The 24,181-nt window shown below is 48.5% G+C and overlaps 1 protein-coding gene across 1 annotated transcript; it reads left to right on the forward strand.

The window, feature by feature from the left end:
* Nucleotides 1-770: 770 nt before the first annotated feature.
* LOC141967516 (T-box-containing protein TBX6L) lies at nt 771-11,478 on the forward strand. The gene is made up of 9 exons (XM_074921386.1): nt 771-786; nt 5,300-5,444; nt 6,429-6,531; nt 6,982-7,146; nt 7,489-7,635; nt 8,145-8,215; nt 9,401-9,492; nt 10,226-10,418; nt 11,052-11,478. Exons 1-9 carry the CDS (start codon nt 771-773, stop codon nt 11,476-11,478), a joined length of 1,359 nt encoding a protein of 452 aa, XP_074777487.1.
* Nucleotides 11,479-24,181: the final 12,703 nt, after the last annotated feature.

Consider the following 24,181-nt stretch of genomic DNA (forward strand, 5'->3'; position numbering starts at 1 on the left):
AAAACTAACTGCAGTTCAGGGCTGCAGACGTTGGGTAGGTAAGTAACTGTTGTATCATCGAATGTGTTTCTGTTAGCGGAGAAGACATCTGTTGGGGATTGAATGCATTGCTGCAGCATCCCAGTTGTGAGAGCAAACTTTACCACAGCCTGTTAATCACCCACTTGGGAAAGAACAAGCTTGGTACAGTCCTGATTTCTGATATCAGAAATCAAGAGTAAAATGATTCTATGCTCTGGAGATTAAAATTATATCAAATCTATGGAATAGCCAGAAGGAAATTTTTTGTGCTTGCTGTTTAAAGAAATTTTTAGTCTTATAGGTGAGTCTTCAACTGATGTTTTTGGTTTTGTGTCTATTTGTTTAAAAGTGCATTAGCAGTAAATCAAGGTGCATTTCCCCTGTAGGGTTTCCTGTATGTCAAAGCCATGTTAATTCTCTTTGATTTTCTTCCCTTAGCCCCAGCCATTGCTGCAGATCCTTCCTCTCTTTGTCCCTTTGGACATCAAAGGATCACAAGGGGACAGCCCTGGTGAGAAGCTCCTCCCTGCTCATTAGCCTCCATAAAACAGGAACTCACCTTGGCTAGCTGTGCTTGGAGTCCCATCCTCATCCCCGTCACTCTTGACACTGGATCTCAGAAGGAAGGGCCTTTGCTTGCTTCAGGAAATCAGACCTGCTTTTGAACTGGACTATTTTGTCTCCCCTTGTAAGAACTCTGGTGGCGCTCTCAGCCCTGCAGGCTCCTAGACTCCACAGTACATGGAAAAATGCAAGCTTTACCAGGTAAGTAAAGGACTCCCTCCTTTTCCCTATTTCGCAGAAAGATCCTAGACTTATGCCAAGAGCATGCAATCATTTTAGAAAGAGAACAAGTGCTCCTGAGGGGTTACCAGCATTTATAGTGGTGCATGTGTGGCTGGAGAGGATTTCTAATTTTTTTTTTTTTTTGTAGGAATAGATGAGAAATTGTGGTTTTGAGTGTTCTTTGTGAGCCTTGGAAGATCTTTGTAAGGTAGCAAAGGCTACTCGCAATTGTGCCCAAAACTCCCTTATCTGTATCACCTTGGGCAGTGTGATTGTTCACTGAAGGCTAGAGGTATTATTTGTATATTGTCTGCAAAGTACACTGAGTTCCCTTCAGGTTGAAGGTCACAGAAGGTTTGAAAATATTTATTACATTGCTAATAATAGTTCTGATATAAACTATCTCTTTTCGTTTGTTTTTTCTCTGCCCTTTGAAAGTGTAAACCCCAAGCAGGCATACCACACCTTTACCAGGGTCCTGCTCAAACACAGGATTTTTGTGATTTCCTTAGGGTTTTGTTTATGTTTTTCTTCATCAGTCTGTCTCAAAACATGCTGTTAACCTCTTCTGCGTGGGGTGTGATCAGACTGGGCACAATGACCGATATGCATTGGGAAACTAAGGGCCAGTCCAGAGGCCCTGCATTTGTCAGTATAACTAAAACCCAAAGTTGGTCTTGGGTTTTACTCTACAGCAGAGAGAAACAACCACTTACCTAGTTTAGGTATGTGGTTCCGATGTACACGTTGGAGGTGGCTGGGTATTCTCAGCTTCCTTTCTCTACCTCTGCAAGGTGTTATTTCATTCATAAACAAAATACATGTGCAATGACTCAGATAATTTCCACCTTCACTCTTGTTTTGGGTTTTTATAGATCAGTCCATATTGTGTTGATCTGATTCATACTGATTTCTGCCACTCCAAGAGAATTTTGAGTTGAAAAGCAAAAGAGCAACAATAAAAAAAATATAGACTGTATTATGTATGGTATTTTATCAAGTTAAAGATTCCAACTGTTGCAGAAGTCACCTCATTTTCTTACTGAGTTGTTTCTGGTGTATGACCCCACACAGCAGAGCTATTAAATATTCTGGGTGATGACTGGGTGCATTTGAGAGGTAAAGCCATTGCATTTGTAGAAACACTGTGTTTCTGTTATTGCAAAAGAGCTTTTTGGTTCTGCTAAATGAGGTTCCCTCCAGAGTATCGTGGTGTTTCAACTGACATTTACAAGATCAGAGAACATGGGGGTTTTTTTGGTTGTTGGCAAGATTAATTTCTCAGGTAGCTTTATATATTCACGTGCATTTCTTCCCTGTGGACAGTGGATGGCTGTTAGTTGTTGGTCTTCTTCACTCAGAATAACTGATATTAGTGAAGGTAAGAAGCATACCTTTGGCCTTGCTGGAGTTTTCCTGGTATTGCAAACTCTAACCCAAACATTTTGGGAAGCCTGCAACGAATTTTCTGACATCATAACATTGTCTTAGTAATTGACAATTAATTGAGGGACTACTTTAGGTGAGGGGATTATACTCCAGCATCTTCTATCCAAAGATCTTATCCGCCCTGCAAGCATTACTGAATTGACTCTCATTTCTCTTTATTTCCCTTCCATCTCCAAGATAGGAAAAAAGGTATGTACAGCCTATTCTGTGTACACAAACTGAAGGACAGACCACTCATATTTGTATAAGGACTTTAAAATCAAACATGGAATAGTTTGAAGATCTCCTAATTTTCAGTGTCTTTATCATAGCAGCGATCTTCCTTTTCAACCTCATCTTGGCATAAAGAATATGTTTTAAAATGTGCCACATGCGGTGTTACCATGACAATGATAATAATAATATCTTTAAAATAGCTTAGAACTAAAATTCTTGCAAAATGCTTAAATATCTTTCAAATAATACTTAAAATAAAAACTAGGTTACAATAGAAGTACAGCTTAACAAGTTCCGTTCCGTGCTTGGACACCCTGCCCCAAACCCCTTTGTGCTGTAGTTCCAACATGCAGGCATCCCTGGGGGGGAGATGTGCGGGTCAGTCCTGGCATTAGTTACATCGGTACAAACTAGGAGTTAATCTGAAGTGTCTTGCAAGCCACAAGTGGCTCTGCAGAGAAAATCCAAAGTGGGTCCTTATGGACCCAGCACTGCAGAATCCCGCTGAAGGCAGTTGCACACATCTGTGTAGTCAGCTTTGTGGATCCGTCAGCGGGCTCCTACCATTGCTAGGGTCCAGGTCCCCATGCAAACTGTTCGTGTCCTGGTTTTCAGACTGGGCACACAAAACCTGCAGGGTGAAGGATGTTAACTATGTTTTTAATAATGTTGTTTTGCCGCAGTGCTTACTGTGTGTGCAGCTCTTTCCCTGTCTCCTGTAGCATCTCACTCATACGGGTACATTGTGGACTCATTTTGGTGAAAAACAGATTATAGCATCTGCCTTTGATTTTTAATTCAGTATTAAACTCCATTCACTTCAGTTCCTCCTGATTTCATTGGAAGTCTCCCCTCAATAAGGACTCCTGAGATCTGCCTTGTAGTCTCATTTAATGGCAATGGAATTTGCTTACAAAAATGTTAATTGCAAAATTCATTTGGGGAAGGAGTGAGCATCTGTCTAGCTAATCAAAATCTGTTTGCATGGATTTGTGACTGGATGACTCCTGTGGGAAATCAGCCTGATTTTATTGTAACTCCTTTTGATACATGTGCTGCACTGAGCTACTGATGAATGCATCGTCTCATGGCAGCTTTCATGTCTCTGCAAGAGGATATGGGGGAAGCTTTAGTAAGAAGATGTTAACAGGCTAATCTTGGTGAGCAAACTAGGTGTCACTTCTTAGCCAGTTCATTAATGTTGGATCAAAGCAGAAAAAAGGGTAGAGGATATTTTTTTTAAATGCCTAAACACCTTTACAAACTGACAAAATTACATTTAAATGTTTTTTGTTTCCTAATACTGTAGGAAGAACCCCTTAGACTCACATGGGGCTGTTTTTGGAAAGATGGAACTTTGTGAAAAAAGCCAGTTTCTCTTGAAATAGCTGTCTACTTTTCATGCTTATTCTTTTGAAGACATTACTCAGGAAAGCTGTAACAAGGTGAAAATCCCCTTATTTCTGATATGCTCTGAATGAGATTAGATCAGGCTGAGAGACAGAAAAATCTCCCTTTTAAACAAATAGCTGTACGTGGCTGATGCTGTGTCACCCAGCAGAAGTGGCCTGTCGGCACTGAACTGAGGACACGCTGCTGTGAGTGCCTCTGCATCGAGCCGCCTTATCAATACCTGGGTCAGACTGCAGGCAGTGTTTGTAAAGCTTTACTGGGTGTGAGACCGATCCACCAGTAGCTGTACCAGGTCACGTTTTGATCTAAAATGAAACTGTGTGTTGGGGTTTGTTTTTTTTCCTGGGGTTTTCAGTATGGCAGCAGCAATGTTGTGTGTGTTACAACAGAGTCAGGAGTGCCTATAGGAGGTTTTTAATCCAAACAGCTTTACAGAGATGCTGGGTACCATCAACACCAAAGACAGTTCCTCCAGAATAGTTTCCCTTTCCTCTTCCCCGTGACCGTAGTTAGTCCGCTGCCTGTGCAGGCATATTGCAGGCAGCTCCTCTGATGTGCGATGGTGTGTTACTGAAGAGGCACCTTCCACTGCCGTCACAGGCTGCTCAGTGGTCTCCATCTCCAAGTCCAGTTCAGACCAGCTGTCCTCCTTTCAGAATATTTCATGTCTGGCTCTGTCACCTTTGCATTTGGGTCTCCTGTCTGCCCTTTCTTTGTCCTCTGGAGAGATTTTTCACCTCTGCTACCACCTATCTGTCGTTTTCTCCCATTACCCTCTAGTACACTTAAAATCTTGCCAATCCTTGCAGCTTTCATTTTTTTTCTCTTGGTAAAGTATTTTGTGTAACCCTGATCATACCAGAACAGGAATGAAAATGGATTATGGCTACCTGCCACTATGAGTTTTGGAACAAAGGAAGTCAGGTTGAGTTTGCACAACACACAAATCTTTAATCTTTACTTATCAGCTGAAAACAAACTTGTTGGAAAAGCCTTTATGCCTTCTGAGCCTGCTAAGTAATCAAAAGCCTTGGAAGAAAAATAACGAGTTTTCTTTAAGAGGTTTATTGTGACACAGATTCTCTAGTTCTCGGCAGCACCTGGGACCTTCCTGGGTGAAATCCCAGCACTGGCTCCCTGGGCTGCACCAGCGCGGAGCACTGCACAGTGGGCTGGGGCTGAGCCGTGCCGTGCCCAGACGGGAGGAGTGGCGGCCAGGTGTATGGATCCTGTGTTACAACAGCGTGGGAAATTGGGTAGCTCCCTGTACTGGGGGGAGCTGGCGCTGGTGGGGGTACTGGGAGGGCCGGTGTGGGTGCTGCGTCTCAGGGCCCTGTCCCTGAGCAGGAGAGGCTGCTCCATGCCGGCTCCCCTCCTGCCTCTCTGGAGTTACCCTCTTCTCTCTCCCCGGTAGACGTGAAAGCGCCGTGTGAGGCCCTTCCCTCCCCCAGCCTGGAGCCCCACCTGCAGAGCTCCATTGTGGTCACCCTTGAGGACATGGGTCTCTGGATGAAGTTTCATCAGATAGGAACTGAGATGATCATCACCAAATCCGGCAGGTGAGGGGAGCAGGACAGTTGCCACATGCCTCCAAGCTGTTGTCAAAATCTCCAAGTGCTCATTTTTTGAATGGTGGCCCTTAACCCAGTTTTGTAGCCAGTTATGTGCATTTCCCTGCCCTGGCAGAATTATTCCACTTTCAGGATATCGTAGAATGCCAGACTGTGAAGTGTAAAAGGTCACTGTGGGGCTGACTTGCTGAGAAAACTTCTGTACTCTTATCTCACCACTTAACACTGATCTTCCTGTTGCTGGAGGTTGCTCTGGAAAGTGCCTTGGGCTTCTTTTGCCTTGGTCACAAGCAGCAGCAGTTGAGCAGTAAATACCTGGTTTTGGGTGTGCATTTGCAGAAAAAAACATGGCATAGAATAGTAACAATCTGTGGTGCAGAGTGCTCTGAAGTTTGAATGAGTCATGCATTGTGGAGCTTGCAGTGAAAGAATATGAAATTGCGAAATTGTAATGTATTGTGTCAAAGCTGCCGTGAGCTGAAATAATCCCTTTGGGTAGGGAGGTAGGTGTCAAAGCTTTTTTGCAGAGTCAGAAGATGAAAGTGGTGGCAGGGAGTACTGGAACAGAAAGCTGGATGTGCTCATAGATGAGAGCACATTTTCTACCCACACTAGAAAATGCTCTAATCTATCTTCCAGGTCTGTGATTGCTGCAGAAGGCTAGGAACTATGTGCAAATTCCAAATATTTTCTTTTAAGTTTCCCACTGTTGTGTTATAGGAATCAGAACAAAAAAAGCAGTAACAATGTCAGGCCTTCAGTGACTGCTGCCCCGTTAGTACCTCTTCCACCTAAACCCATAGGACTAGACAGTACATCAGTAAGATAGAAAAATGTTCAATAGCTGGCCTATACAAATATTGCTACCAGAACTTCGCACAATAGTGAGTAAACATGACATGCTGCTTTATCATGAGACAATATCCACTTTTTAGAGAAATTCTTATACTATATACTCGGTTTCTCCTTCAGACGAATGTTTCCACACTGCAAAATCAAAGTCTCTGGCTTAATCCCATATGCCAAGTACCTCATGCTGGTAGATTTTGTGCCAATGGACAACTTCAGGTACAAGGTAGGTATTTTAAATTATAAAAGTTATACTGTCTTTCCATCTTTGTTTGAAATAGATTAATCTTTATGCTTCACTGGCCAGGCTGATAAATAAATTGTCTTTGGACAAAGTTCAGAAGTAATTGGTGGGTTTTATGCCTCTCTGGAGTTATTTGTCAGTTTTCCTTGGGGAGCAGCTGGAAAGGTGGCTAATTTTCATTGTAAGGGATACAGTTTTAATCATAATTAACGTCACACTTCTCTGACAGCCGTTGGGAGAAAGGGAGGAAAAATGGGGCCTAAACTTGGAGCTATTTTGGTAACGTGATCATGGCTCATAAGAGCAAATCTGCTACCTGTGCTTCAGAGGAGTCCACTAAATTGACACCAAAGCAAAGTTCCTGGGGCTTTTCTGTATTGAAAATATTGTGGGGTTTTTTTAAGCTCTAGATTTCTGTCTTTCTCTTCCCAGTGGAATAAAGATCAGTGGGAAGTTGCTGGAAAAGCAGAGCCCCAGCTCCCTTGCCGCACCTACATCCACCCAGATTCTCCAGCTCCTGGCAACCACTGGATGAAAGAATCTGTCTCCTTCCAAAAACTGAAGCTCACAAACAACACTCTGGATCAACATGGGCATGTAGGTTGTAGCTGGCCTTTGTGCTGCGCTCATTTGGAATTCATTGCCGATGGATGTTATGGGAAATAAGTAAGATTTGTGAGAAATTAGATCACGTGGAAATTAAAACATATCCAAGTGCCCTTTCTTCCTTCCTCAGCCCAGCCCTTGTGCCCTCTTAACTACCTGCTAGGCAAGGTGTTAGTCTGCACTGTCATGACAGATGCATGAAGGAGATGCCAGTCCCAGGCAGGCATCCCTGGTTTGAAATGGATGTCCTGGAAGTCTCCACAGGAGACTTTGCACAGTGTGTTGGCTGTGGTGGCACATGGAAACTTTCTCCTTTGTCTGTCTCTGTGTCAGATCATCCTCCACTCCATGCACCGTTACAAGCCTCGCTTCCACATTGTGCAGGCCGATGACCTCTTCAGTGCCCGCTGGAGCATCTTCCAAGTCTTCAGCTTCCCTGAGACTGTCTTCACTTCTGTTACTGCCTACCAGAATGAGCAGGTACAGTGTGCAAGTACTGCTCTTGGACACATTGCTGAATACTGGCCTTAGAAGCCTTGTAGAGGAAGGTGTCTCCTTCCAAACTACTCACCCTGGGCACCTGTGATGGACAGTGGGAAGAAACAGGCACGTTATGGTTCCTGTGGAAAACATCTACTCTAGGATGAGATGAATCATGCACCTTAATTGTATTAAGTGTGCTGCCAGTGATTAACAGAACCCTAAATATAGTGAAAAGTATGGGCAGAAGTCCAGATATAGATACTGACCCTGTATATTTCTCTAGTCAGATGAATCCCACCCAAATATCTGTTGACCCTGGCAAAGTTGCTTCTCCCTGTATGTCAGTTCCTAATCAATGACAGGAACTGCTGGGAGAGTTCAGATACTGTGGCAAGGGCATGCCCAAAGCCCTCAACCAAGCTATTGTGATAAATACTGAGGTGAAGGTCTTGAAACAGTAAAGAACCCCACCAGTCACCATGATACTAAATCTTGTTCCTTTTAAGATTACAAAGCTCAAGATCGACAACAATCCATTTGCGAAAGGTTTCCGTGAGCATGGGAAGAATGCGCGAAGGTAAACTGTTCTTTCATCTGAATTTATTTATAACTGGAGTTCACTTGTGAATTTTACCCAAAGCCATTGAGCAAAACTATACCAGCTAGCTCTGCAGAGCTTGCCACGTTGTGCACACTGCAGCTGCCTGTATCTGGGAACAACAATGTCCCCCTGTGCAGCCTCCTCCCAGGAGGCTTGGGGAGGGGGACGAGATACAGGATTTCCTACAGAAATGTGAGATGTGACAAATTTGAGACCTGTATCTCTAACTTCCCTTGCAAGTTGGAGCTAGACTGGAGTCGGGCATGTGAATAGCAGTGATAACAGGAGTCCACAGTGGATCACTGTGTCTCTTTGAGATCAGCTTGATTCTAACATTTGAAGGCTCCCTCATTTCCTTTTGCTGTGCATGGAAAAGCATCTCTTCCAACAGACTTTTGTCTGCAAGAGAGAAGATGGATACCAATACTAGCAAGATCTTCTGTCTGGTCTGAGGGCAGCCAGGATGAGATGAAAAAAAATAATCTGAAAAGCAGCCATAGATTGGCAATAGAGAAGGAAAAAGTGTTTTTTTTCCAAGCAGAAAATGTTATAAAAATATCTGAGATTTTGTTTTGTGTTATTTTATGCCTGAAAAAAAATCTCATTTCCTGATGAAAAAGGCCAGAACTGACTCTTTTTTACTTAAACTTTGAAAATGTCATGGATTTTCTTTCTCCTCCTAATAGGATAATTTCTGACTAAGCTTAGACTCATTTTCCATTTAGGAAAAAGCTCCTTTCAGGCAAAAGACCCACCCTACTGTACATGTACCTGTGTGCACAGTATGTATATCCAACATCGGACTACACTTACAAACTCAGTGCCAAAAGCTCTGCTGCTGAGTTTCCATGTTGACTGTGCCTTTTTTACAAACATGGAGCAGGCAAGCCCTTTACCCATTTATGCCCAGTACCCTGTGGCTGAGGGCTCTCGCTGGACGCACACACTGATGCAGGTGAAATGGTGAGCCCTGGAATGTGACTGTGGCAAGCCTGTTCCCGAGGGCCTGGCAGGGTGCTTTGCTAGGGGGGTGTAAGCCACAGAATGTCAGAGAGGTTCATCCCATCTTTTTGTCTTCCAGGGCTTGTCCAGCATCCCTTGCATATTTATCTAGGCAAAAAACTTACATACAAGCAACCCCTGTGTCCTGTTTCTTTCCAGGGAAGGACGAGCCAAATGCCAGAAGCCTAGTCCAGACAAGGGCCAGAAGAGGAAGCTGCCAGAGGAAAAGGAGTCCGGTGCTGAGGAACGTGGTAATATTGATCACAACAAACCCAGAGAATGATTTCCAAACAGTGCCCGGGCCACAGAAAGGAAAATGAACAGCAGCATAGCCTCCTCTCTGGGGAGAGTGGCCTGGGTGGAGTTCCTAAAGAGTGCTGTGTATGGCTTTGAGTCTGGCTCTCTTTCTGGGAATGATCCACAGGAGATCGCTCATAAGTCGCTTGTCATTGCTGACTGCTCGTCAGCTCTCTCGTCAGCCTCCCAGCCTGTCGGTGCTGTGTGACCACGTATGATCATAAGCTGTGCTTTCATAACATTTCAGTGAGCTTGCAGTATCACCCATTGCTTTCTTCTTGGTTCTCATCAGTGCAGTTGTGCCAGCAGTGCTGTTTATGCAGCTGGTTTGTGATGCAGATGCAGGAAGTGATACCATTTAAAAAAAAAAAAAAAAAATCTTTGCTCTTTCTATTACTTTGTTTTTTAAGCTTGGTCATTCCTTGCTCTGGTTCACAGTGCTGCTTCTAGTAGCACAAGGTAGTAGCACAGCTAAGGAGAGAGGACAGGGCAGGATCACCGTGTAAGGTCAGAAAAAAGCTGAAAAGGGCTAGTCCCTTAAGACAGTATGACTGCAGAAGAGGTATTAGTGTGTTTCCTTCCACCATCCTGCAATTAATGCAGCTGCCGGCAGACCTTTGTGAGCTCTGGCACTCTCTTGCCCCTTCTCATTTTTTTCCATTCTTTCTTTTCCCTGCTGTGAGTCAGATCTTGAGAAAGATGAGAATATAGATGTAAAGGAAGAGAGTAACCCTGTCGTGGTCAGTGGTGGATGCCCCTTCTGGGTCTCGGAGCAGAATGGCAGCCATGCTTTTCCTGCAGCATCGCCGGTGCCAGCTGACCAGAGGGAGGGTCTGGCCAGAGAGCAGCAAGTGCCTACACCATCCTACCAGACATATCGGTGAGTCCCACCTCCTGGTGCTCATGTCCAAAGTCATCCTGTAATTGCTGGGATTCCTCTTCTTCTACTGGGTATTTCCTAAGAAAAACAGCCTGTGGGAGTAAGAAAGAATGCCTCTCTGTTAGACAGCATACCTGGGTGATAGGTGCTAGATTAGCATGGAGATAGCTCCACAACAAAGCCTTTCTGTGTTACTTCAAACCCACTGATTCTGGGCATACGCATCTCTTAGTAATGCTCTTTATTTCCCTGTCCTAAAATGCTCTCCCAGCCAGCTCTCTGTACTGCAGAGCTTGCCTGTCCTTTGGAGGAAGTGTGTTGGAGGAATGGCAAGACTCCAGTGTTTTTTCCCTCCTTATCACTGCAAATTCAGGCATTAGTTATAGCGAGCTCAGACTAGAACTGAGCCAGAACTAGGGTAGTCTGGGCTTACCTTCTCTGGCATTTAGTTTTTCTGTGTGAGTGACAGCAAGGCTTGGACTAAAATCCACACTAGCAGTAAGATGAAGCAATAGGCAAGGGGAAGAGGGCATGCTAAGAGCTTGCCCTGGCTTTCCCCAGGGGATCTGTGTGGGTTTTCAGTGGTTTTCCGCTGCGGTAGGTTTGACTCTTCTCTCTGCCCTCGGGGCTCAGGTTCCACGAAGCTGGGGACAGCCAGCAGCTTCCCACCCGCGATGCCGCAACCTTGAATGATTTCCGGGCAAGGTGCCACCCTTTGGATCTCGCCACGGTGCCCGAGCATGACTCCAAACAGCTCCCAGAGGGCTTCACCAACCTGCCTCCACTCCCCCCGCCTCTGCCTCCTCCCCAGGACTACACAGGAGTGGTGAACATGGCTCTAGACTCTGTCGGGAAACCCGGGGCCCGAGCGCCCATGTACAGTCCCTACGGCACCGAGCAGGGCCTCGGCCAGTGGATGGTGCCTTCCCACAGCCAGTACAGGGCAATGAGCTACTCGGCCTTCTCCACGGAGTACAATACACAGGGGGCTCCAGGACATGCCCATGGGACCATGGCGGAGTGGAGCCAGTACCCTCTGTTCCCCTATGCCTGCTGGTGAACAGCAACTACACTTCCCAGTGAAAAAACTGAAAGCAAATTGTAAATGAGATTGAATTTGCTCTGGGGTGTTGACCTTTTGAAGCCTTGCCTACAGCAGGCAAAGAGATACTGCTGCAAACAGTAGCATGGGACACCTTCACTTCCTTGTCTCCTTGCACAACAACCCTCACCATATTTCACAAGCAGTGGCTAAACTGGTGGCTGCCCTGGCCGTGTCAGTGTGGGTATGGCTGAATCAATGTGTTCTACAGTGTTGTTTTTCCCAGCAGGAGTAGAAATCCACAGGAGCTGCGAGAGCAGTATTTAAAGAGCTGCCAAACTCTCAGTCCCAGACTGTTTGCATCTTGCATTTGGCAGTTTCTAGAATCCCTCCCAGGACTTCTGTGCAAGGAGATAGGGGCTGAGGAGTTTCAGTAAGCAATCCAGGTGGCCAAGAAGCTGTAGACAATTATTGCAAAGACAAGCAGAGCAGGCAATCCCAGTGCCTCCTTGAGCAGTTTCCTCACTTAGTATAGTCAGACTGAAGCTAGAGTCTTGCCTTTCTTCCAGCAGCATACAAGGGTAAAATACACAGCAATGCGTGTGTGTCTGGAGCACAGCAGTGGGCCGTGCAGGCAGGGGAGTTTGTCCCGTGCAGGAGAAGCAGCAGAGCTGTGTGTTGTATCTGCGTGTCCCCTGTGCCCATCCCGCTTCTGTCACCCCTAGATTCGAGGTTAGTGAAACACTCTTCTTTCTGCCGGTGGTGGAGGGAGGCTGTTCACAGAATGTGGGGGGCTGCTCTGCGGGGTTTCCAAAGGCCTGTGATTGTCAGAAACGGAGTCACGAACAGCAGTGCTGGCTGTGTCACTGCGACCTCTTCCTTTCAAGGGAAAGGAAACCTATCACTGCAAACTGTCTCTTTTCTTCCACCCCTTGCCACCCCTGGAGAATATAATTTATAGTTGTGGTTACGTTGCTACACTCTGAGCGAGGGCTGTCCATAGCCAGTTCTCACCAGCCAGGCTTTGCTCCTCAGGCGTATACTTTAATGAATACCCTGTGGCACTGAGCTGTGTGCTGCACTGCTGGTGTGCTCGGCGCCTCCCAGCTGGTCAGCAAAGTCATCTTGCTGCTGTTTGGAAGCCTGTAAGGATCAGGTTCTATGTTTAGTTATCAAAGCAGTTTCACCTCCCTTACCTCTGTGGTCCCATTGTGGGGAGGAGCTGTTCTGCCAGTGAGCAGCCTACGCACTGCCTTGCAAAGTGGATTTCTTTTTATCTTCACTTTAGAAGGGGGAAGCATCCCTCTTTGCCCAGGTGGCAGAATGGCCCTGGCAATGGGGCCTTGTTTGAGACAGGCTCTTTGCTTCTCAGGGAGGATAGACGTGCTCCTAGGTGTTATTTAGGGAATGTTTTCTTGTAACACTTTAAATAAACTGCCATGTGGCCTGTAGCCATCAATAAGCAGTGAGGTGTGTCATTTAGTGTGTATGCCAGATGGTTTTCTCTGTGTGCAGATGTGTGTAGCAAGATGTTGCTGCTGAGCAGACCTGGGCGGGTTTGTGGCCCCCAGTGCATCAGGACCGGTGTGTGGGTACACTGGGAAAGGCTGGGCACGGGTCTGTTCAGGTACCAGGTCAGCACCGTGCATGTGTGTAGCGTAAAGGTGTTGAGCCACGTTTATTGCTGTTAAAATGACTTTGAAAAGTAGCCCTACAAATTTGTGAAACTCAACTACAATGAGTACTTCCTTATTTAAATCGTATGTTGTTAACTGCTTTTGTACCACAGTTATGATGAGTACAGAGCCGCCAAGGACTTCCCCTCGGCTTCACAGGATGGGTGTGAGATGTGCAGAGTTTAAATAAAGGTCAGACTTCACCACGGTGTATGTACATAATATCCTATTAGCCTCTCCTCTGATAGCACCCTGGCCAGGAGCGACTTACAGCTATTGTGCATGACACGCATATGGATGCAAGTGACTCACTAAGAAGAAATCTGGTTGGGGGAAAATATGTGGAGGAGATTGTTTTTAACCCCAGAATATTATGATTTCCTGCTGTCCAAATGCCAGCTGCATGAAGGTAGGGTCAGCTCTAAAAGGCTGTCCTCTGCGGATGAGAAAAATACTCTGTTTCTGACCGTTAGATAGTGGTGGCAAAATCACCTACTTCCACATCTTGGAAATCAGATGAGGAGGCTGGTTAGGGAGTTCGGTGCCTTGAGCCCTGTGTGCAGGGACCCTGGGGGGGGTGGTACTTTCTGCCAGGCAGCCCTGGTACCCTGCCATGATCACTGCAAGTGCCTTGCTAACAAGAAAAGAGACAGTAATACATCCCCTCCACAGGCTACTTGGTTAGATCTGTTAGATCTTTGAAGCTGGGTTGTATTTCCCTCTGTCACAGGGTGCTAATGGAGATGAAAACCATGCTGTGGTGAGTATGAGTAACTGAGGAGAACTGGGCAGCACAGGGAGACTCCTGTGCAAATAATATGGATGTGATGTTTTTTTCAAACCTTCAGAGTAGCATTGCAACTGCTGCTGCCCCATGGGTCTGTCAGTAGAGCTGGTTTGGCAGACAGCTCTGAACCGGGGTAAAAGACTCAGCCTTGTGCCTAGGACGAGCCATTAATTACTCATCAGCCTTCTGTTGCAACAGGACTTCTTGCCCTTCTTTGGTGAATCATTCAGCTTATTAGAAAAGCACCTTTACTTTCCTTGCTCGCCTGTCTCTGGTTAGAGACTGTGGCTTGGCTGGTTTGTGAAGCCTTTGGAAATTTTGCCCGTAGGTGTGCGCTCTGGACTGCTGCCGCCTCCTCCCTTTGCAGTTCCCACTGGCTTGTTTTCTTCAGCTGTGGCATTTAAAAGTCTGTATGAGCTCGACTGAAATACTGTTTTTGCACGCATGTGAGATAATGTAATGCCTCTCTGACAGCTTCAATAAAAGGAAATGAGACATGCGGAAGGCAGGCCATTAAGAGCAATAAAATAAACTCTAAAGTGTGTTTTTTGTGCATCTCTTTCAAGCACACCAGTGGCTCCACTTTAGTCATGTTACCTGGGGCCAGTTTGTACATGCATGACACGCTGTTGATCTCCGATCGGCGTTCATTGTTCTCTGCAGCGTATTCAGCGAGCCCCAGGTTATCAGCGCGCGTTGCTGAATGTGACTCAGTCTCTTGTACTAATTCTTTGCAGCAAATTGTTTATTTTCTTTGTGTTTTCTGCTCTTCTCCTGCAGAGGAGTTACATAAGGATGAGGGCAAATGGACTATAAATGGGATCTAGGTAAATTTCCTATGGGAAATAAAGATCCTGATTTATTTTGGTTTCTCCTACTGGTTTTTGCAGCCTTAAGCCTTGTCTGACACTGCTTTGGTGCAGATAGGAATGGCAGAAAAATGCTTTATTGCCAACACTGCAGTTCTTCGACAGAGCTGCATCCCGGTGAGCAGCTGCAGGCTGGGGAGAGGCACCTGTGATGGTGCTTACCTGCAGTGCAGCACCTCTCCCCACGCCTCTCAAAAGATACGGCAAGTCCTCCTCGGGGTGCATGGTCCCCTCTCGCCTGGCCCAGAATGTGGCCTCTGCTTTTGTCCCCAGTCAGTCACAGCCTCTGGCTCAAGCAGGAGAAGCTACCAACTGGTTTCAGTAAGAGCTTATCTGATTTCCAGGCGCTGGGGGAGAGAGATGTGCTCAGCTGGTGAAAACCAAACTCTCTGTCTGGTGCCACCCGATCGGCCTCCTTGGCCCGGCCGAGCCCGGAGGCAGAGCTGCTCGCCAGCACCTTCTGCGTTGGCAGCGAGTCCTCGTCTGTGTGGTGTGGGGCAGGGTCTGCATGGCTCCGTGGGGGCTTTTACAGGGCCCAGGGAGGTTCCTTGCCTGCAGAGAGGCGTGCGGATAGCCTGGGGGTAAAACGTGTTTCTGTGCTGGAATCGGCTCATAGCTGGACAGCCAGGCTGAGCCCCACTCATTGCTTCCTTTGGGTTGACCTGACTGCCCAGCGTGGGGATGTCTGTTGTTTGGTCCCTCGTGAGCCTCCCAGGAGATTCCTGCAGTGCATTTCCTTGGTTAGCATATGTACTCGGTCACCTTAAGCAAATCCAAGCAAGCTACATAAACCCCCCTCCAGGAATAATAACATTCTTCAAGTCAAATGGGTTTTTATTGCAGAGCTGAAAAGCCACTTAATTCTCGAGCCCCAGGTTGGGATCCCATACGGAGCCTCCTGGCAGGGGGGACACAGCATTTGGCTGACAACAACAAACAGCAGCCGTCACCCGCCGTGCGGGGCTGGGGCGGCACAAAGCCAGATACCTCCTGCCTGGGAGCTGCAGGCAGCTGCCAGCCCCCCCCCTGCCCCGCTCAGCAGCAGCCAAATGTGCAGGGTGCAGGTGTCTTCACTTACCTGCTTCCCCGCCCTCAGCCTGGATTTACTTTGTAAATGGCCAAGAGCAAAGAGAGAGGGGGTAAAACTGTCCCGGGCCAGCTGGAGAAGGGAGGACAAAGGGTTTTCCCCAGAGCGTGGGGCGGGGGTGGCCTGTCGCCCTTTCCCCCTCTGCCCTGAGTGATGGATGCCCAAAGCCCACCCAGGGGCTGGGGGCGCTTTGCCGCGGTGTTGCTGTGCCTGTGCCCGTTTCTGCCTGTTTCTCTAGGGCTCGGCTCTGGGTTCCCCTGGCTGTGAGAAGCAGGCGTGCTGCTGGCCCGGCTCAGGCAGCTCCAGGTAAGCTGGTTGCACTGTCGGGCTTTGCAGAGATGTATTATAGTAAGGTTTAAATGTGGCTTCTAGACATTACAGCAAACCTGAGCAGGAGAAACCCAGGGAGAGGTAACGCAGCTGCTTGCGGGCTCACAGGACAAAGTTGGGGAAGAATTTCTCCTCCACAGGCCCCACTCCCCACAGCACAGTGTGCGCTGCTCAGAACAAATCCTGAAGTGTTCAAGACCTGGATGTGAGCAGCAGCGTCAGACAAAATGTGAACCAAGGGTGAAGCAATCCTTCAGTGGGGGGGGGAGGAGAGACGCTGCGACCGTGGTGAACAGTGTTGCTGCTCATCTTGATTTAGTGTTGTTCCCCTTTGTTTTTCCAAGTCATGTGAGTTTGTTTTATGGCATGAAGTACTTTGCTGTAGGGTGCTTGATTGCCTCTGACACTTCTGTAATGCTCCATTTTTTTTTTCTTTGAATGTGCAGGTGTACAACTGTTGTGTTCCTGCCCAGACAGCACCCTGCTTGGTGAGTGTAATGGATGGATTTAATTTCCATCTCCTACAGTTCTTTGGGGACTTGCTGAGATTTTTATTTCTTCCTCTCCTATTTTTACTGAAGACAGAAAATTTTGTGCCTCCATAAAGGAGAGTGGGAGTGGGCAGCTAGCGACACAGGACAGGCACACCATCAGTCATGCAGCCAGGCATAAAACATTGCTCAGTTTTGGTATCTCTGCTTCTCAATGTAAAAATGAGACTGTACATGTAAAACACAGCAGCTGTTCACAGGAGAGGCCTCCTGCGTGCTGGCACTGTCACTCCAGCTCCCATCTGTGGGGTCACAAAGCACCAGCACCTGAGATCTTTGTGTAACATCCTCACTGGGAGATGATGCGTTAAGGGTGGATCTGGGTGGAAATGCTGGTGCAGAGTAGAATGGGATGAGTCAGGCCTGATCTCTGTCACACCACCGGGTCCATCCCCATGCTGGCTCTGTTTGTGCTGAGCAACCAGCCCTCGGCTCACCCACAGTCTTGGTTTTGTCTCTTTTTTGTAGAAGGGGTTCTGTGGAGACAGAGCTGTCCAGAGCAGCTCAAGCATCACCCAGCAGCATTCAGGTGAGGGGAAAATGAGAATTGCTGCAGATCAGGTAAGTGTAAGTCAGCCCTCCCACATCCTTCAGGGCATCTCCAGTCATCCTTCTCCAGGGATAAAAGCAGTGAACGATTGAGCAGTGGAGGGTATGTGATCAAAACTGCCCTGTTTACCAAAGGGATATGCTGAGCATTGCACTGACATAGGCTTAATGACACTAATGTGCTCCCTGTAGAGCCCCTGGAGACACAAGGACATTTTGAAAATCACGGATGAGAAAGCTAGGCCAGGACAGCATGGTTTTCGACTCATCAGGCTGGGCTGGCAGCCTTTGAGTGGAGCTGTGCCACATGTTTCTCATCCCTTGCTTCATCCTGCCCGTATGTCAGTTAATGGCCCTGTCCTGCCTCCATCCTCAGGGACTAATTGCCTCATACTTGAGCAAATGTGCTTGGTGTTTAAAAGGAGTCTATCGGATTTGTGCTTATTCCTGAAAGCCTCACAGGGCCCTGTTTCCTTTGAAGTGTAAAAGCATCTGTCTGCCTCTGCTTCTCCAGCAGTCTCCTGCTCCATTTGCATCTCCCCTCCAGCTCGCAGGGGCAGCCCGGGAAATCCACCCCTGGCCCCATGCAGCGCTCCGGATTTGGGCTGAGAGGGCTCCCTGCCACGGGAAGATGGGGCTTGAAGACAAAAGCGCAAAGCTTCAGTCTAGGTGGGGGGTTGAGCTCAGCTTGCTGCTTGGAGTGCTCAGGATGGAGCCATTTCTGAAGGCTACTTTCCAGTACTCCAGCCTTTGGGAATGCTCTTGCTGCACATTTGTCTGCAGTGGGTGCATTGATTAGGAAGGAGAGGAGACAGCCCCTGGCTTCTTCCCACAGTGATACTTGGCACTCTCATGCCAGACGGCACTGGTCAGTAAGGAAATAAAAGTCAGACCTGCGCTGCTTTGGATAGTCCACCATCCAGGAGCTGAAATGCCCAGGGCTGACCAGAACCTCTCATGATTCTCTGATGTACTTTTGTACAAATACTGTTGAAATGCAACCGAGTCCCTGCTTTGTGCATGGACAATTTGGCCTGTGAGTCTCCCCATCCCACCCCCCATGGACAATGGGCCTGGCATTTTCACATGAGCATGGCCTTACGGGAGTGACTGTATTTCTGGAGCCAGGACTGAAAGCTCTGTCATTCCTTGGTTATCCCCGGGGTGGTGGTGAGAGGACAGTACAGATAAATCCAGGCCTGAATTGCAGGGGCTGCCTGTAGTCGCTGCCGTCCAGCACCTCCCAGATGGTGCCTTCGGTTTCTTATTTCAATGGGGCCTCGGCGGAGCAGCGGTGGCACCTCGCTGTTGGAGGCAGTAAATGGGCTCCCATCTGTTTTTAATGATCAGTAGCACTTTGGTGCTTGTTTATTCCCATGTTTTATGCTTCAGCAATAAAATACTGCTTCAGTTTGTTCAATCCATCCTGGTGCTGGATGGAGATGAGTTTGCAGCCTCTGACAGAGAGGTCCCAGCGGTACACAGGATGTTGGTTATTTTAGACAGCTGGGCAGGATCAGATGATATAGTGGCAATTAGTTTGAAATACAAATGTCAATGGACAGTATAGCAAGTAGGGAGGGCAGGTCATCATGTGCCTAGCAAAGAAATCTTGTCCTTGGATTAGAGGAGACTTCTGGTTATGGAGCTGGAGCTGCCCACCCTTCTGTCCCCACGGCGCAGCACAGAGCTCTGATCTGAAATCTGAATGAAGTTAGTCCCAACCCTAAAACTAGGTACTAGAGGAAATTTTAGTCCCAAAGTGCTGCCCATGGCAGTCACTCAGCTGCAGCGTTGTGTTGTGTTTTAACCCTCCCACCCTGTTGCAGCACTCAGATGGAGGTGGGGGTGGCAGCAGTGCGGGCAGGGCCACGTCTCGCTGTGGGCATGGACCCGCTCTGCTGATTGCCAGCACTGCAGGGCTCAGGGCAGCTCCAGCGGGACTGGGACTTGTTGTACAAAATCCTCTGGAGTGAATATAGTCTAATATTAAATTAATCTAAGGAGGAAGCTGTTTGTAAGGGGCCTTTAGGGATTTCTGATGTTGCTCCCTCTGCCTAGCATGCTTGTGTTACCATGTCTGGGAGCAGAGACCCTGTTTGCGGCAGTCTGGCACTGAGGTGTTTGCCCTCTGAAGGGACAAGCAGTAACACTTTGCATGGTTGGTATCTGGGGATCTTGAATCATTTTTGCAAATGCTATTTAAGCTTTTCAGCACGTCTAAACGTGACTCTGTCCTGCGGGGTAGGTGGGGACACTAAGGCAAAGGGAGATTAAAGACAGTAAACCACAGAAGCAAGAAATGGGCTCTTTGTCTCCCTTCTGACTTTTATGGGGACCTGGAAACCTTTTGCTTTCCCATCTCCCATTTGTCTTCTCCCCTAATGATAGGGGAACAGTCTCCTCCACTTTATTTCCCAACAGTATACTCCTTGGAGGATCTTTAGCTCTTACCTCTAAAGAACATTGATTTTCAGCAAAGAGATCCTTTTACCCAAATGTTTGTCAAGGCTTGGAGCTATAGGTGGCAACTAAAGAGAGAAGGACTTCGACAAACTAATTAACCCCCTTCTGAGTCTTTCAGGGTCCATTCCCTTGGTGCCACTGATGTTGCATTTGTGCTAATTTCCCCTGGAAGGTCTAATGTAGGGGGAGCAATTAAAAGAAACTTTTCTTGGGCTGCTTTTATGTATCAGAAGGAAGGAAGGTAGGCAGCTGCTGCTCTGTGTGGTTATTGCTTTCCCCAAGGTCATCCACCCAGCCACTGCTGGAGCCAGGACCAGGCTCCTTGGTGTAGGTTTCAGGCTGACTTCCATTTGGAGCACACCACTGGGGGTCCCAGCAATGTGTGAAGCAAAAACAGTCCCTCAAAACCTGCCAGGTACCCTCCACAGCAGAGCTCCGGGTTACACCAAATGCGTGGCCTCCAGCTTCCCAAACAAACACGGGGTGTCAGTGTGGAGGGAAGAGACTTCTACAGAGCTGAGCACGTTTTGCCATCACCGTGTCAAGAAGGACTGTCTGCTCCTGCCGAGGGTGAGCCTGGTCTCTAGTTTTCAATTGCTAATGAAGCAAAGGGCCAAGTGGTTACAAAGAAACCTCCCTGGCCCAGAGCCGGGGTCTTGGCCATTGACTCACCCTGATGGTGTAAAAGCTCCCGGAGTTCTGGCAGAGCTGTGTCACGGCGCCCTGGAAAGAAGCAGCCCTGACCCCTATGGATGCTCCTTGCAGCCTTGTGCCACTGGAGCTGGGTGGGGCTCTGGGTGATGGGAGACAAGTGAAGGCGAGCAGGCATTGGGCTACCATGTCCATCCTCATGCTACTCCCAGCCCTCATGCTACTCCCAGCCCAAAAGGGGGGACGGTGGGGAGAAATAATGCTGGGATTCCTGGGATTTGGGGTTAGAACAGCCTGTGAGCTGTGGTGCAAACTCCTCGAGTCCAGACTATAAAGTACTTCACAGGGCCGTTCCAATTGCCTGGCCTATTAGTTTTATGGAGGGGATATTGTAAGGATGCAGTTGATCTCTTTTTACCATGGTAATGAAAATGTAACCGTAGTGGGGAAGAGAACCTGGCAGGGAAGCAGCGGGAGCCCGTGTTCGGGCGCTGGGAGTCACCTCCCTGCGGGGTCCCGGGGTCCCTGGGCGTCTGTCCCCCCAGCTGAGCAGGGCTGGCTGCCCTGCCTGGGTGCGCTCTGGTGGGGGGAGCCTTCGCCCCTCACCTCAGCTGGGGGATCCTCCCGGGCACCCCGAGTGGAGGAGGAGGAGGACGGAGCTGGGCGGCTGCACAGGCAGGGGCACAGTGCCACCCAGTGACTGCGTGTGACCTGCGAGGGGACAGCTGGGGCAGAGCTGTGGCAGCCTGCAGTGGGTTTGCTGCAAAGGTTTTGAGGCCTGGAAACCGCAGTGAGGGCGTCTCAAGGCGATGGAGAATATGAGAAAACACCCAAAACCAGCCGTGTTGCTGCTTTGTGATTAAAGGGCACAAGGGGCGAAGCTCCTGCGCTGTCACGGCGTGTCTGGAGCCAGGGTTTTGCGTGACTGGTCTCGTTCAGGTGCTGATAGTGGCTGAGTCTAGGGCAAGTTGGGGCTGAATCAGCTCACGTTTCGGGAGGGATCCTGGCAGCAAAACAAGCATGGGAGGAGGTGTTTACCCAGGACGAGCTGCTCCCCGTGGGGAGGATGTGTCTTGGCACAGTGGGGCAGCGGGGATGGTCTGAGAGACGAGGCTGCACGGGGGCTGCTTGGAGCCGCTCAGCCTCTGCCAGGCTGGGGCTGGACTAGAAGGGACCCCTCGTGTCAAGGTGCCCTGGGCATTAGATGACAGCCACGTGTGGTGGCTTTCTGAGTGGCACCACAAGGTTACTGCAGGACCTTTCCTCCTTTCTGCCCAAGCCCTGCCTACATTCCTCGCTGGGTCGAGCCCTGTGTTAGGTTCCCAGGCAAGCATCAACAGGCAGCTTGAGTAGTGGGGGAAAGGGAAAGGAGCCAGGTACAGTGGGGTGCGGTGTCAGCAGCTCCCGAGGTGTCTCCCTGCGCTGTAAATCGTCACCCCAGCAATGCCCTGACATGTTTCCAGCAGAGACTGTCTCATGGAGCAGGCACAGACTCTGGCTCTATTTTGGGTGATGACTACAGAGCCCACAGAGCATTTGGCAGTAGGGAGGGGTATTATCAGCCTGGTCTTCTCCAGGTACATCGTCTCCTCCCTCCACTCCCCTCCATTTTCCATGGCTGTACAATACTGTGCTGCCACTGGGCTGCGGCACTGCAATGAGCAGATGAAACCAGGGCACTGCCACGAGGGAGGCACGAGCCCTGCGTGCTTGACAGATGAAAGTCCTACTTCTTTACTGCCCTGTCAAGGACTGTGCGTGCTTTCTGTTCTTAGGCTGCTCTCCAACATGTTTTTATTTTTGTCTATTTAAATTTAGGGCAGCATTGATACCACAGACACCACTGCGGAGGTCTGTGGGCTACCATTGCTGTACAGTGCAAACCCTTGCTAGGAACCCAGCACCTTATCCCACTAGTTGGAGAGCTGTTTCCATCCCGTCACCTACCTCTGCCTTGAGCAGCTGGTCACTAGTGATGGTAAAGGTGGGTCACTCAGCCTCATACAGGCTGGAGCTGCTACTGAGCGCTGGAAGTAACCTTTATGCTGCTACTGGGCTACATCCTGCAGTTTGGGATGATTTCAGCCAGAGGTTTCCAATGGTGCTGATATCCTGCATGTGTTGGTCAGACCTGTGTTGGCCAATTCGGCAGAATCCCAGACCAGGCCCCATTTTAGCCTTTCTGTTTCAGACTCCCCCTGATATATCCCATGTCCAAGCCAAGGTGCTATTTCTTGCAGGGAAATTATCTTTCTTAATTTTAGATCTAGTTCTCCAAAGTGCTGAGTAGCCACAGCTATTCCAGGGAGTCAGGGGCAGTGGGAGGTATTCTGTCTTTGCAGGAGATGGCACTTTCTTACATTAAGAAGAGCAAGGCTGATGAATTACATTTCCTTTGTGCCATGCAGTGCGTTAGGCTGGATGCTCAGCAGGGAGCCAGCCCAGTGCTGTGCGTGTATCGGTTGTGGCTGCAGACTCGGAGCCAGATCACCAGCTGTGATACCTGGAAAGAGAAAAGCTGTTTCTCTTCAAGGTCAGTGGGTTAATGATATCACTGGTCACAAGATGAGGGCAAAAAAGAGACAGTCCAAGATTACAGAAATGGATTCAGCATGTACAAGTCCCAGTGAGAGTCCCCTGAACTACCTCATAATCCAGATAAAATTAGTGAAGTAATATAAATTTTTAAACAGTCTAGAAATATGTGGGGCCATTACTTCACAGTAATGAAAAATGGGTGAGTTTAATTTTTATATTTTTAATGACAAGTTCAGGCTAGTGACAGTGTGCTCTTAAGACATGACTGGGTTTGTCACTTCTGTCAGGAGCATCCTGGGGGGTCTTGTTGTCTGGCTTGGCTGTCGAGAGATGGTGGGCTGAACAGGAGTCGAGTGCCAAGAGCTTCAAACCAGCTCCTGTTGTTCACTTATGTCAGTCCCTTCTGTCTTTTCAAAATAGCATCCTCTCCTCTGACTCACTGCTCCCCTCAAGTCAGTCAAATCTCGGGTGCAGGGGCAGCAGGGGGAAGGTAAAGCAGCATGTCCAGCGCTGCCTTTCTGCCCCCGCCACCCTCTGACATGCAAGTGAGAGCTCTCCTTGCCCCGGGGTCTGGAGAGGATTCATTAGAAACACAGTACAGTGGAGGGGTGGTAACAGTCCCCAGGATCCTCGCTTTCCCTTGTACTTTAGTGCTTAATTTCTAGACCAAATGCAAGATTAGAAGTGAAGGATTTTTCTGTGCTGACTTTCAGCTGCCCTTGTTGGACCAGCCAGGACATACAAAGCAGGAGCTGGTTCCCTGCGGATACCCCAGATTTAGCTCTGATCCCGATTGTCTGGTGTGCCAGTGGCGGGTTAGACTAATAACTCGTGCAGGGAGGGTTCTGGTTACAAAATGCCTGGAACGAAGTGAGCAGGTGCTGGGAAGGTTATCTGAGGAGAGCACTGCGTTAATTCCCTGTCGCCCCTCGCTCCCCCTGCCTGCCTTGGAAGCAGCGTGGATGGCATCTTCTGCAGGTGAGGCTGTGTCTCACACACGAGGGGCTGCTGGGTTTCCCCGGTGAGCAGCCATCACCGCACTGAGCTTTTGGCTCCCATGGGTTGTGCCAGGCTGGAGCAGGAGCCCCCGCAAAGCAGAGATGGGTCCGAGTCACGAGGGTGGGCATTGGGTTCCCAGGCTGCTCCTGTGGAGCATGGTCCGGTGGAGCAGTGCACTGATAACCTGACTCAGGTGGGCACACAACACTCTGTGTTAA

Source organism: Athene noctua, chromosome 17 (genome assembly GCF_965140245.1).
Source record: "Athene noctua chromosome 17, bAthNoc1.hap1.1, whole genome shotgun sequence".
Classification (NCBI taxonomy): domain Eukaryota; kingdom Metazoa; phylum Chordata; class Aves; order Strigiformes; family Strigidae; genus Athene; species Athene noctua.

What these genes read in the sequence shown, in the direction of transcription:
- LOC141967516 (XM_074921386.1), top strand. An exon ending in TGGACAACTTCAGGTACAAG is followed by an intron (nt 6,532 to 6,981) that starts GTAGGTATTTTA and finishes TTCTCTTCCCAG; the next exon opens with TGGAATAAAGATCAGTGGGA. An exon ending in CATGGGAAGAATGCGCGAAG is followed by an intron (nt 8,216 to 9,400) that starts GTAAACTGTTCT and finishes GTTTCTTTCCAG; the next exon opens with GGAAGGACGAGCCAAATGCC.